The following is a 14918-nucleotide window of genomic DNA, read 5'->3' on the forward strand; positions in this document are numbered from 1 at the left end:
AGCCCAATGCCCCAAATCCAGCCAGGCTGGAAATCCCAACTAACAAAGGTTTGGACAGATCACTCTGAATTGTTAAATTGAATAAAATATATCTACTTTACCCATTTTACTCTTTATCTCGATATGAAATTGTAAATTATCATCTCAACATCTTGAAATTGTTTCTTGCATAAGTTAATATTGTGTTGCAAGGGTTATTTCTATCTGTGGTGTGAACACTTCTTGAGATGTGTAATGGTGGCTGGCATCTGTTACAACAATTACAGCAATTAGACAGCCATACGAAAAGCCCACCAAGGGCATAGGCTAGAAGGTTGTACTATATTGTGAAGCACAACATTTGCCCTGTTAGAAATCAATAACATTTACACTTATTTTCTGCAAAAACAAGGGATCTAAGAACAGAGTGGTGAATTCTGACCATTTGAAATGGACGGTTGAGCAGCATATAAATTAGGACTAAGAAAAAGACCGCTTTGTGTTCTAAGTTAATGTAAAAAAGTCTATGCTTTACTTTCAAGCAAGAGAACCTTTCATGAAACCAAACCCTGCATGGGTTTTTCATAGTTCAACATAAAACATATATTATTGGAAATACGTGTGACGAGTGGCCTGCCACCTTTGCAGCTTTGACCAGAAGATACACTTGCTTACATATTTTGTGTAAACAAGCAGCACTTTATATACAGATAGATATGCCCTTACATAATAAATCACATAGCATATCCCACTTGGTCTTAAAACCTTTCTGCCTTTAATCAAGCTTGATTTGCTAGTCTAGAGCTTTGATAATAATACTGAATTTTCCGTACTTCAGAGTCTTGTCCTCAGAATTCACAGGACGAGAAAACTCAAAACTGTCCTAACAAGCATTACTGTTAAAACATAGCAAGTTGGATAGCATCCTTGGAGCCGGAAGCCTGCTAGAAATATTATTTCTGATGAAATTAAAGGAGAATTACAAGAACACAATCACTTGATGTCAAATAATATAATTAAGCTGGCTGCATCATCAACTTAAGGTTCCACTGTCTTTCTTCAAACCAACACAGATAAAACAGTTCCCGCCAAAATCAGTGATCTGATGATCAACTGAGTAGGACCTACACAATAGGCTGCAAAAGAGTGGGCAAAAACCTTCAGAGCTTGCAAAAGGAACCATAGTCAATGCATTCAAACGTTAACATCCTAAACTATCAACTTTCAAGGAAACACAGTTCACAGAATCTGAATACCAAGTCATAGCAAACTCACATGAATATGAAACATCTGAGAAAGCCGGAGCAGGGGAAATCTTTTCTGGCAGATCTGGGTGAGACATCCTAGTCTTTTGCGGAGATGGAGAATGAGATAACCCTTCTGGAGAGAGATGTGGAGATTTAGGTGATGAAACCATGCCACTTGAAGCAGGTGGAGCACTTTTAGGAACAGAGTAGTATGGTAAAGGAGATGGAGCAGGTGAAGCTGAAGCAAAAGAGTGACCACCCAGGTGCCGAGCTTGAGGAGAAAGGCCGTCCTGTGGAGAGAAGGCAGGAGGAACAGAAGTTATAACATGGGGTGCAGAAGCTACTGTTCTATGATGGTGGTGCCCAAAAGGCTTAGCCATGCTAGGTGAGGGTGAAGGTGCTTCTCCATTCAACCCAGAGATCGGAGCATGCCCTCTATGCCTACATTTAACAGGGTTTGAAGCATGATGTAGGTTACAATGATTATGTGAATGATAAGAAGAGGGTGCAAATACATGGTGATGATATGGAATTAAGCCATGCCGGTAGCAGGGAGAATCAGCATGGTGGTGGGAAACTGGTGCTGGAACTGCATTGTTAGGAGATGGAGCAATAACATGTTGGTCATAAGAGGGAGGTGTGGAATGTGTTGGACTAATAAATGTACTTTCTGAAGGTGATGAGACTGGACTAAAAAGATGATAAGGTGGAGGACTTGAAGGGTATCTCAGATATGATGACAACTGAATCTGCTTTACTTTGCCAAAAAGAGTGTGATTAAGTCCCAGGTTACTTGACGGATTGATTTCATGAGCCAACTGCCTTAGTCTTGGAGTTGGTAGAGCCTTCTTCCCCACCACTGACACAATAAATGTCTCAACTATAACTGGGGGATTCACAGTTGACCCTTGCAGATTTGTTAACTGAACAAACACATTCTGCATTGACAGGCACAAAACAAATAATAGTGATTGGAAATACATTCATAGGCATTTTAAACCACTACAAAACTGCAGGATTTTCCAGCAGGAAAAACAAATACTTGATAAGGGAAACATCAGTGACCAACCTCGTTGGGCCGGACTCGTAAATAAATGCTCAACTGCTTTCTTAGCTGATCTAGATTTTGAACAACTTGGGCAATTGTGCTGTGTAATGTAAAATTAAGGAGAACTGGGTTTCGTTGCAAAGGAAAAACTTTCTGTTTAGGCACAACTGTAATTCCTCCAGGAAACTTCAACAGTTCAAAAAAAGAAGCATCTCCAAAAGCTTCCGATTTCAAAGAAAGATTATAACTCCCTGATAACAGAGCAATGAATGTTTCTCTTAACCAAAAAAGGCCATATGATGAAATATTTGTGTTCTCTGGATCTGGAAGAATGTCAAATATAACCTCAGTCGAGTTTGTAGCATTTAATGGCTCTATCGATGTCACTGCAACCTACATATTCAGCAAAATTTAAATCTAAGTGACTTGAACTTGGAGATTGATCAAATGAATCTCATCAATGGAAAGTAAATGTGTTAATCATACCTTTGTGAAGGGAACACCTACTTCCTCCGATATGGCACCTTCCAACTTTGGAACATTAGCATTGACAGCAGATAATGATTTCTGGAGCCTAAAGCTTGCTTGTATTTGAGCTATAGGAAACCGAAAAACAATAGACAAAACACTAATATGAGTTTATATATAAAATAATTTGATAGTGAATAGAAATAAATGAATGAAAAAAAAAAGTTGGATTATTTTTCCACCTTGCCCAGATCCACATATCTGATATGGATCTAGATAAGGTAAGAACCAGATACACCATCCACACATCCCAATACAAACCCATATCAGACTCTATCTGATACATCTCAATACAATGCCAGGCCATTGGTAGCCATATTCAGTTGAGATTATAACTTTATTAAAAATTAATATAAAAATGCAAAAACATACAAAAAAATGTTCTAGAATCTAAACATTGCAAGAAAATTTGTATATGCATATTCATAAATGTTTTGCATTGTGTTCTGCACACTTTGAAATATAGCGTGTTAAATGCTGATAAATACCAATTTCATTTCAGGGTGTATTGGGTATTTGTGATACTTGTATGATTGTATCCAACGTTGTATATGTATTAAGATGCTGTACCCGATTTCATGCACTGAAAGCAAGAGAAGCATAAATTTTTGCCACGAATTTTAAACAATAATTTTCTATCTTGCCAAATGCATGAAAGAGTAAAGGCCGAGCAAGAGGAGTTCTAATCCAGATACAATAATATTAATAGACCTCAAAGTCATCATCTACAACAGCCCTCAGGTGTATTTATGTCCATTTACTAATCACAATCCCAAAGACAGTATTAATGTAATAAACTAGTTCCCAACAGCTATATTGCATTGAGATAAAAAAAGAGCCGACTGCAATCAACACAGACAGGGTAGGAATGTCCATAATCACAAGTTCATAAGAGATGTATTAGATTGAGAAAGTTGGTCATAGTTATCACATTCAGATATCACACACTGACAACCATCTTCCCATACCATCACGCAGTGACAATATTAAGAATTGCTTTGCTAGTGTACGTCATCCTTCCATTTTAAAATACTGAATTTCATGTGACCTAATAGCTCATAGCTAAGCTTAGAAAGCAGAATAGGAAAACAGCATAGTTATCCAGCACCAAATACCCTTAAAAATTAGCCGAAGAAAATACTTGTGTTTCCATGCAAGAAAAACCATGGACCTTCAGATTTCTTGACACAAAAATCAACAAAAAATAGATTCTTTTTCATTTATGGATTTACAGGAAATATGGAGTTCCAATAAATTTCTATCCTTAGTCTACCAAACTCGTATTTCAATGCCACAAGGCCACCAAATGAGATAAAGACATCCCAGACAGAAAAGAATTCCACTGAAGCTGAGATCAGAAGCCCAACTAACAAATAAGCCTATATTATACAGCTGCATTTAATCTTAACACCAACACCAAAGCTCAACCTCTTTAAATATCAATCACACGTGTTTAGATACAATATACATCAAATCATTATTTAAGTACATAACAATGAGAAATCAACTTAACATCTGAAACAACTGAAAGAATGATAAATGAGGATAGCAATACATGGAGAGTCCATGGCAAACACCAAGGGCTCTCCAGCTCTTTTGTCATCCTCTTGTCATTTTCAAAACTAGTAACTTATTCAAGTCTTTACAGAAATCAATTTTTATATTACTTCGAGATCAAAGATGAACATCACAATCTAACTGCAAGTCAATTCAAATTTCAGATTCATTGAAAGGATAGAAAAATTAGTCCGACAGAGGGTACACAGTCAACCCAAGCTGTTGTTCAATAGATTATCTATCTGTAAGGCGGTAACCTTCATGTTTTGGATCATTACTGTCTTTCATTGTGATGAAAAATAATAGAACTTGCATTTGCATGCCTTGGGGAACTCACTCTATCCCGCAATCACACCCTTCAAACTAGAGAGTTCAAGCTTCACCACCTTCTCCTATGCAACATGAATGTAGACAAGACTCCCAAACACTCAAAAATGAGAAACGTCAAGTTCCTCTCTTATGAAAGCTCCCTCTACAGTCTCATCCTTCAACAACCTATGAGCACACCCTCTGCCCAAGGAAACATGGCTAAATCTAGATTGTGAATAATGGATTTTGTTGTCTCTCTAATGGAAATGTTCTTCCTCTCTACAACCACATTCTACTACAGGTTGTAAGACAACCAACTCCCTCCTGATCCTTAGATCTCTGCAAAAAGCATCAAGTCCTTGGAGGTACACTTATTCGATTATCAAACCTCAAAACCTTAATCTTCCTTCCCATCTGATTCTCCACAATAGCTTTGAAGTCTAGGAAATTTTCAAAGGCCTCATATTTGGCCTTCATTAAGTAAATCCAATTTTCTTGATGAATTATGGTAAAGGTTTCCCATCAATGAACTTGCTAGCATAGGTCTGCACTGTTGGTATTATGGATGTGCTGCATTGGTTTTGTCATTGATGTCAACACTTATCCTTCTGGAGATCTTTGGTTATGTTGAACCGGCACATTATGTTCACCGGCAAGTTCAGTGACTTATGCACAGTCACCGGTATATCACTCACTGGCAAGTTATATTGTTCACCGGCATTGAAGATGACTTGTTATCATCTGGAGATCACTTGGTTATGTCGAAGACATGATTTGGACACTTCGTTTTGGTATTCTGGTTATTGGTCTAAACGGGTTGACATATTTGCTATTACCGGCAAATTGGTCTAGGTTATGAACCGGCATGCATTATCTATTCCAGATCAGCACGGCACGTTATGGAGATGATTTAATTAATTAGATATTGTTGTAAATGTATTGAGGCGACATGATGCATCGCATCTTGACTTATTTGTAATTGGTTTAATTGTAATATTCTTGGTAAGCAAACCTACACATTTGGTCTTAGGCTTTGGTATATATGTAAGATCTCATTTGTGAGATGATGTAAGTAAGGAGAAGGAAGATAACGATATATGGTGTAAGATTTTGTAACATGGTATGTGCGAATATTGAAGATCATATGAGTAGACCATAGAGAAGGTTCAAGGAAGGTTTGAAGGTGATTATCAGAGCTTAACCGGTACTGAATCCAACATTGGAGATGCTACTTTGAGCAGTACATTATCATTGGATTTAACCATCCAATTGTAGTCAGTGTGACTCTTATTTTGTGATTGAGCAGTGAGCTCTAGGCGGTTGGCCTTTCTGCATGTACAGATCCCATTTGTATACACATACTATCTGCAGTAGTATCATTTGATTGTGGGTAAGGTTTCCCACCGTGGTTTTTCCCCTTACAAGGTTTCCAAGTACAAATCTTTGTGTTATGTGTTGTGGATGTTGTTTCTCTTTTTGTTTTATGCATTGAGTTTCATCGGTATTAATATTAACTGCTAATCTGTCAACCGGCATTAAGTTTGCTTTACCGATATTAAGTATCAAGTTTGATTAAGTTATATTTGGGTTGAAATTAATTGACAACTAATTCACCCCCCCTCCCCCCCTCTCAGTTGCCTTCGGGTCCTAACATGCACACAACCAAATAAATCAGATTAAGAATCCTCTCGATCTAGGATCACTGCTCGAGAACGTAGTCTTAGCATGTTTGCTGAGTGCGCATCACTTAAACAATTTTGTCTTTTCTATCTTGATGTCAGGCAATCCCTATACCACATCCTTCAAGAGAGGTAACGCTCCATAGCATGAGTAACCAAGTCTCTTGTACCCAATTTGGTACAACATTCACTATCATGTATCAAGGCTCCACGTTTAATCAAATTAGCAATCAACTTATAAAGGCTACCCTCTCACATACCTCTAGTCAATACTCAACCAAGATCCTGGCTGCAATCTCTAATAACGACTTGTTGATCATCAAACTCGGCCACACACTTAAGCTCTGTAATGGTTGACTCTAAGAGTAGGGTTTTTAGTTAAACTGGGAAAATCAAGGACATCATGGAGTTCAAGAATATCACCTTAAGGCATGTGGAAGGAAACAAATCATTAGAGCTCATATACCTACCTTTTTCTCCAGAATTAAGTTGAAAGCCTTCTTATTGATCAGATTAAAAATCAATCTATAAAGTCCACCCTCTCACATTCCCTCAAACAAGATCATGGCTGCAATCTCTGATAATGACTTTGTTATCAAATTCAACCACACTTAAGATCTATCATGGCTAACACTTAAAGTAGTTTCTTAGTTAACCCAGTAACATATAGGACATCAAAGAGTTCAACAACATTGCCTAAAGGCACATGGAAGAAAATAGATCATATACCTATAACAAGATATGTAACATTATCACCAAGCGCCACCTGTATACCTACCTTCTACTCTTGGAGTTTATTGAAAGCCTTCTTATTTGAAGACATGTACTGATGCTCCATTGTCCACATACCATCCTACACTAGAAATGTTGTTAATGGATAGACATGACACCATGGAGAAAGAATTTTTGAGCCTCAATGAAAGCTTATCCACCATTGAAGCTTTTACACCAACTTGCTTCTATTGTTGTTGTTGCTTGCCCTTCCCCTTCTTCTTGTGGCATTGAGGAGAATAGTGACTATTCGTGTGGCATTTGAAACACTTTATATGACTCAAGTCTTCCTTCCCATTTTGAGAAGAATTTGAGTCCTCTTCTAACCCCTCCCTCTTCCTCCTTTCTCACCACCTTTCTTCATCTTCGTAGTGAGGGCACAATTTCAATTCTCTTCCACTTTGGCTGAATAACCTCTAATTCAGTCTCCTTTTGGATAAAACCACCCCAAAACTTCTCAAAGTGATCATCATCCTACCACTGTCTATTTGAAACACTTTATATGACTCTAGTCTTCCTTCCCCAATTGAGAAGAATTTGAGTCATCCTCCTTTCCTTTCTAAACCTTCTCTCTTCCTCCTTTCTTACCACCTTTCTTCGTCTTCATAGTGAGGGCACAATTTCAATTCTCTTCGACTTCGGCTAAAATAGTCTCTATTTGGTCTCCTTCTGGATAAAATCATCCCAAAACTTCTCAAAAGTGATCATCATCCTACCAATGTGTATGAGGAGAACCCGTTTAGAACCATAGCCAACACCTCATCATCATCCACCTTCAACACATTATAGCAAGTTGCTCTCAAAGTTCAGTAATCTTCAAAGTAGTTGGCCGCTATGTTTGTATCACTAATGTGTGTGGCACTAAGCTTGTTCTTAAGTGACTCTTGAGAAAAATGTTCACATGCTGATACAAAGTGATCAAAACATCATAAATCTCTTTTGTTTTCTTCCCCTCGATGTGAGAGATCAAATGATCCTTCGCTGAATCTAGGATGATTCACTTTGCCTTGGCCAGCTTTTTGTTATGTTCATGCCAACTAAACACAATTGGTAGGAGGTGCAACCTTAATTTCTACAAAAAACCACAGATGAACTTTCTCCAATAACATTTGCAATCTATACTTGTAAGATGTAAAGTAGGAAGTACCCTTTAGGTATTCACACTCATTAATATCAAGATTAGACATGACTAAAAATTCTGAAACGTGCTGGCATCATACAGATCAGCAACCTATGTCAAGTGGAGATCAATACTCCAATCATTGGAGCACTCAGAGCATCACGCCCTGCAACCTCTCATAGGTCCACATAGGTCCAACTCACTTCAATAACTAAAGAAAGGTAACTAAAATTCTCCAACAGATAGATAGATAGATAAACAAATAGATAGGAACTAAAGTTTTTACAAGTTTAGCTATACATGACATCAAAATTTAAGTTTAGATATTCATAAAACGCATAGTTCAAAAATTTGGACTTGGCCTAAATTGGGCGTACTCAAATTTGACTCGGTAAAAACTGGGCAAATTTTCCAAACATTACAATCTGAGTTACCAGTTCACTCCAAGTAACTGCTAGGTCTAGGTCCAATTCATTCCAAATATGCTGGTTCAAGAAGGGCAAGGATGTGTGTAGAGGGTGTTTTTTGGATTCTAGATTCCTCTTGCGTGTACCCAAAACCTAAGTCACAGAAATCAGCAATTTTCAAGGATGAAGCTCGATTTTTATCGAATTCCAAACTTCTACAAAAAATTCGTTCAAATTCGGCCATACATTTGTCCGGCCATGACATCAATTTTTTTTTTAATTAAAGTTAAAATTTAAAAAGCGTTTTTCTAGGTTTCTGAAAAGCGTTTAGGGTTTTTTTTTAAGATTTTCGGCGGATTCTCTATAAAGCGCTGCTAGTCTTTGTATCTGCAAGACTGCAACTGCTGGGTCACAGGTATTCTCTGTATCTGCAACTGCTGGGTCGCGATTCGTGGGTATTCTCTGCAACTGCTGGGTCGCACTCTGCAACTGCTTCATCAGCTAGTCGAATTTATTAGAAGTATACATATATTTAAAAAATGAACAAAATTATATAAGACGAATTTTATCCGATTTTTTTTTTCGAATTTTTCTCTTATCGAATTTTATCAGAATTTCATGGCCGTCGAAGTCGAAATTGAATTCGAACCTTGTAACTTAGCCCAAAACAACTTTCACATACCCAAAGCAAATTTAGGTCATTTTAATATATTTGAAAAGGGAAAATTGTTTAAGACATTTGACTTTGACTTTAACAAGTCCCTAGCTCTAAAGAAACTCCTTCCAAAACATTTGAAAGACATATACAAAATACTTTACCTCATTGTAAATACAAAACACAAGTCATTCATTTTCGCTGTACTTTCATTCTTGCTTGCCATCAAGCGAGTAGAGTTGAAGATTGATCAATGAAAGTTCCAAAGTGATTGGTTTGCTATTCCTACATGTCTGCAAAGCCCAGTTGCTGTGAAAGAGATTGTAAAGAAAGATTTTGCAAAAGAGGTTTGTTTTTTTGTTTTTCTTCTATGATTCAATAGCATATATAATTTTTTAACTCAATTAGATTGTACATAATTTTTTTAGTTTTCATTTGTTTCAAATATGTTGGTTATCAAACTTGTTGCCATAGGGATTACAATGGCAGCAAGTTCAACCTCCATGGGCCGACCCCACTTCAAAATAGACCCAAATTCACCCTTTGGAAACATGTCAATATGGTACAGTCAATTCCAAGTGGCGGCAGTTATATTTGTGTGGCATCCTTAGGGTGGGCATCAAAGTTTTCCCAGGAAAAAATAACGTACACACCCCATTAAGCAAGTCAAAGCATATATTAATGAGCAAACAAAACAAATAATGTAGCAACTCATAAATCAGATCATCAGTTGCTACAAAAAGGATCTCAAGGAATGAAGCCCCCTCCACCACCATCTAATCTTCAACCTGTAGAAAGCCACCCTAAAGAACAATCTGCAACACCTAAGAGATCAAAGGGACCATTTGTAATGGCATTTAACAATGAGTCTCGTGAGATTGCCAATCAACACACCGTGAAATGTGTCTATGCAAAGGGATTGTAGTCCATGAAAAATTCTTGGGTTGAGACAAAGGTATCCATTGTTTTCAATGGATGGAAGGATGCGAGAAATCAGCCATTGATGAATTTATTGTTGTATCCCCTAAAAGGACAACATTTTTAAAGGATAATATTCTAATTGATTTATGAGGGGGAGGTGAAGGATAGTACATTTATTGCTAACATTCTTTATCAAGCCATTGAAGAAGTTGGGCCTTGAAATACCATTCAAGTCGTAATAGACAATGGCAAAAACTGTAGAGCAATTGGTTTACGAGACAAGGAATGTTACACATCTTTTGGACACCTTGTACAATCTACTCTCTCAACCTTATGCTACAAATATTGGCACCAAATTTGATGGAATCAAACAAGACTATAGTAAAGCTAAAGGCATCCAAATGTTTGTCACCCACCACTATATGTCACAAGGCATATTCAAAACATTCTCAAAATTGGAGTTGTTGAAGATAAGTGAAGTAATAAAAAAAAAAAAATTAATATTTTAATAAATATGTTTCATCTTAATAATTTATTTTTTAAATTAAATTTGTGCTTTCTTCTTTAAAAGTTAAGAATCTTTCTTTTTAAATTTTTTATTTTGATTTTTATTGAATAGGTTGTTCAGACCCATTTTTCCTCCGACACAATTGTCATAATCTGACTTGTGAGGTTTCAACACGCACTCTCTAACATGCTCATTAGTCAAAATTGGTCTATATAGAGGCAATATAGCATTGCAAATCCAACAAATATCAAGTGGATGATTCTAAATAACATTTGGTGGGATCATACCAAATATCTCCTTGGTTTCGCAAAGTCCATATTGAGTATGATCCATTATAACGGCATGGTTAGGCATTGTTTGGAGAGATATGATATTAACTCGATTGAGAAAATGAAAGTCATCGTAGATGCAAAAGAGCAAGATCCTAAAGAAACTTTCTTCAAACAACAACTATACAAAATTATTGAAGAAAGACAGAACAAAGTAACCACCCTGCTACATTTCCTTGCCTTTGCATTGAATCTCAAATATTATAGTGTTGAGATCCTCTCTATGTCAACAAGGATTGCCCCATATAGAAATCTTGAAGTCAACCAAGGGTATAAGGAAACTCTTCATAGACTCTTCATTGCTCCTAACATGCATAATGCAATTAGACTCAAGTTCATGGATTTTGTTGACTCCAATAACTTTAGTATCGATGCTCATTACGATGAGTTTAAGATTGATGCTCACAATTAGTGATACTTCCATAGCCAATCATTCTGCACCTACAAACTCTTGTAATCAAAATTTCCTTGCAAGTTTTATTAAAAACTTATTTTATCTTTTAAGTTTCATTTATAATTTCAAATTTTATATTTTGTATTTATAACTCTATCTCTCTAATATTGTCTTAATAGGTTGTTAGTAACTTAGTGCATCTACATCTAAGAGGATTTGGAGCACATGCTTCTTCATCCACTCAGTAAAATATAACCAACTGCACTCAAAAAAAGTAGAAGACTTAGTGCACGTGCATTCCATCTTGTGCACACAAACAAATGGCTACAAGAAAGAGATCACAAGGAAATAGGATATCAAGCCAGAGCACACTGACTTGGATACTACCACTTCCCACCAATACCTACATTATCTAATATGGATTGTGATGATGATATCTTTCAAAACGCATATGACACTTAAGTTTAATCAGTGCTGATTGTTGACACTTAGACTATTATTTTTAATATTAATATATATCATGACATTTGAGTTTGCCTAATTATCGTTACATTATTTTTAATTTTTTATATTATTATTTTATCAAGGTTTTGTTTATTATATGATGCTATGTGGTATTTTGAACTTAATTACTGCTGCAAATATGTATATATATTTTATTTTTATATGTTTTTATGTGAACAGACCCAAACCCAAAAATAAACCTGACCAAACCCTCGAACCAAACCCACAAACCCGAACCTAAACCAATACCAAGTTCAGTGACTTAGATTGAAATATAGACAAATATGGAAATAGCCTTTCAATACGTACCTGAAACTGAATTTACGAAAGTCGTAAGTAGTTTTTCCTTCATTCATAAATCAAAAACCAAGTTCAACGCACATTATAATGTCATTTTTATTTTTATGAGTTTCATCCATTGAAAACATTGGCCCAAAACAATTTTATTTTTTACATTCTAAAACCAAAGCAGGGGTATAGCCCTCTGTAGGAGGACAGAGAAGGAGCACTCGTTGCAGGCGTCTGGGGGCAGAGCCTTCAATAGGGTTGAGAGGTGTCACCCCTTGGGGGGTTCCAATTACAACACATAGCAGGGTCAAGGGGTAGAACCCCTACCAACAAGCCCAAATTAAGGACTTGAAAACCATACAGGCCTTCAAACTAAACAACCAAAGCTGCCCAAGTAAAATGTTCAGGAAACTAACAAACTTGACTTGGGATGGGATTAATCCATCGAATGAGACAATGTATGCAATGTTCTTATCTAAAAGTCAGTCTGAAAAGATAAAACGAGATGAGTCTAGCAAACTGAAGACAAAGACGCAACATGACTCCAGCAAAGCAGAGACTAAAACGAGGGAGTTAAAGGCACACAGTGTCTGTGCGCTTTACATTGCTCCATTCTATGTCCAGGACGCACTTAACAAGGAACATAATATGAAAGTCTTGATTGTTGCCATAATCAGATCAGACACAGAATAGCAGATCAGCAAATGTATTCAATGTTTATGGTCTGGTAATACTGAGTAATATAAAGCTCGTATACATTTAAAAGGCAATGCCCAAGGGCTTCATTGTAGAAACCCATTAAGTTTAACTAACCACACTACCCACAAATACTCTGCTTCCCAGGGTGCGTCCTATAACATGGTAGTGTCATAAATTTCTAAGGGATATATCATATAACACATCGTGGATCTACAGTCAGGTTACAAACAACAAAAGAGTGAGAAAATAAGAGTTCGCCCACTTCTTTCTGAGCTTTACAGAGCCACGTTGTTGCAGACAACAGATTTTTCCAAGCTAAACCCAAGTGGGAATAATTGATATGAAATAATTTACTACGTCCTCGTTTTCTATATAGAGACACATTGTTACAAACAAACCAGATATTCCCGAGCAAGTCCCAAGTGGGTATCATTGAAATGAGTTAGTGTACCTCCAACTCATTTTTTTTCTTCGAACTACATTTCTTCAAAGCAAATCCCAAATGGGTATTGTTGAAATAGGTCGGTATATCCACTTCTTTTGATATTAATGAAATTGGCTAGTCTACTCACTTCCCCATACTTCCTATAAAGCCACATTATCACGAACAAAACAGACGAAAATCCCAAGAAAGCTTTGTTGAAATGTGTTTAGTCTACCCATTTCCAAAAGACAAATCAGATTTCTCCAACCAAATCCTGAATGATTATTGTCGAAATGGACCACTTAATCCACTTCTTCGATTGTTAGCCAAAATTGTAACAAACAAACCAGATTTCTCCAAGGATATCCCAAGAGGGTATTGTTGAAATGGGCTACTTCACATACTTCCACATTTGTTTACTCACATTGTTAAAAAAAAAAATTTTAAAAATAGAGTTTTCAAAGCAAATCCCAAGTGGGTGTTATTCCATACGGGCTAATCCGTCTCACCTTGCAGATTATTTGCTGATGCAAGTCCCGCAGACGTCCGATTATTCTTCCCAAATATTGGAAGTGACCAAACCCCAAATGCCAACAGGTTCAGAGAGAGAACCAATGCAACCACATACTTCCGTATCTTCCCTGTGCAGATGCTTGAAGCACAAGCATTGCAACTACAGCCAGATGACTCCCGAATTTCCTCCCCATCCTCATTGCCTGCAGGATTGGAGCCCTCGTTGGGTTTTCCCATTCCAAAGGAGAATGTCACCTTGCAGAGAACTGGCAATAAGAGATCTGAGGATTCGGCATTGGAAAATCTGTGAAAAATAACACATGGATGTTGGGGTTCTCTCGTGTTTGCTCCCGATGGGTTATGTATAAATGAAATTGTGAGCCATAAATTGTGCTAATATTTAGCTTCAGTGCTGTGAAGTTTGCACAGTACTTACACCCAGCAAACAAATAAGTAAAGTGATTTGTAAGATTTGAGTGATCGTTTTGGCTTCTGTTCCCTCTCTCGGCTATCTATTCTCTTAAATGAGAGGGCCCTCTCGTGGGGTTAACTATTTTTCCGGTTTTTCTTTTCAAAATGAACAATCAAATAAAAATCTTGTGGCCATACAAAATGGATTTTTTTTAATTTTTTCTCTACTTCTTGTTTCTTTTAAGATGTAGATTTAATATATTGCATGCGCAATTCGGGATACCTTTGTTAAGAATTGGATTACCATTCTCTTCCATCTACAGCGACATTTACTAGATATGGAATCTGTCATGGCTAGTGTCATGGCTAGTGTATGTTGAGTGGGAAGTGGATTAGCAAAGAGAGAAAATGCATATTTTTATTTTATTGTTTTATGTTTATTTTGTTTTTGTTTATATGTTGTTTTAATATTTCATTTGTTCTAGGGGAAGAGCATATAATGTCAATGTTTCAATTACTGTTCACTTTTTGTTCATTCAATTTCTCAATTAATGACTTTAAAGAAATCAAAAAATGATAACTAAAAGTCTATTAATAAATTTCATATGTATCAATAGTCGCCTACTT

At 36.7% G+C, this 14918-nt stretch overlaps 1 protein-coding gene across 1 annotated transcript; it reads right to left on the bottom strand.

The window, feature by feature from the left end:
- Positions 1-492: 492 nt before the first annotated feature.
- LOC131053812 (uncharacterized) lies at positions 493-14411 on the bottom strand. The gene is made up of 5 exons (XM_057988460.2): positions 13877-14411; positions 2761-2870; positions 2296-2667; positions 1255-2164; positions 493-1115 (listed from the first exon to the last, which is right to left on the bottom strand). The coding sequence occupies exons 1-5, from the start codon at positions 14115-14117 to the stop codon at positions 1039-1041; spliced, it is 1710 nt and encodes a 569-aa protein (XP_057844443.1). The 5' UTR covers positions 14118-14411; the 3' UTR covers positions 493-1038.
- Between the last annotated feature and the right edge of the window lie 507 nt (positions 14412-14918).

Source organism: Cryptomeria japonica, chromosome 7 (genome assembly GCF_030272615.1).
Source record: "Cryptomeria japonica chromosome 7, Sugi_1.0, whole genome shotgun sequence".
In the NCBI taxonomy this organism is placed as follows: Eukaryota; Viridiplantae; Streptophyta; class Pinopsida; order Cupressales; family Cupressaceae; genus Cryptomeria; species Cryptomeria japonica.

Coding starts and splice junctions, on each gene's coding strand:
- LOC131053812 (XM_057988460.2), bottom strand. CDS start 14,117: ATGGGAAAACCCAACGAGGGCTCCAATCCTGCAGGCAATGAGGATGGG. Junction 2,668..2,760: donor TAGGTGTTCCCTTCACAAAG/GTATGATTAACA, acceptor CTGAATATGTAG/GTTGCAGTGACATCGATAGA. Junction 1,116..1,254: donor CTCAGATGTTTCATATTCAT/GTGAGTTTGCTA, acceptor ACTCTTTTGCAG/CCTATTGTGTAGGTCCTACT.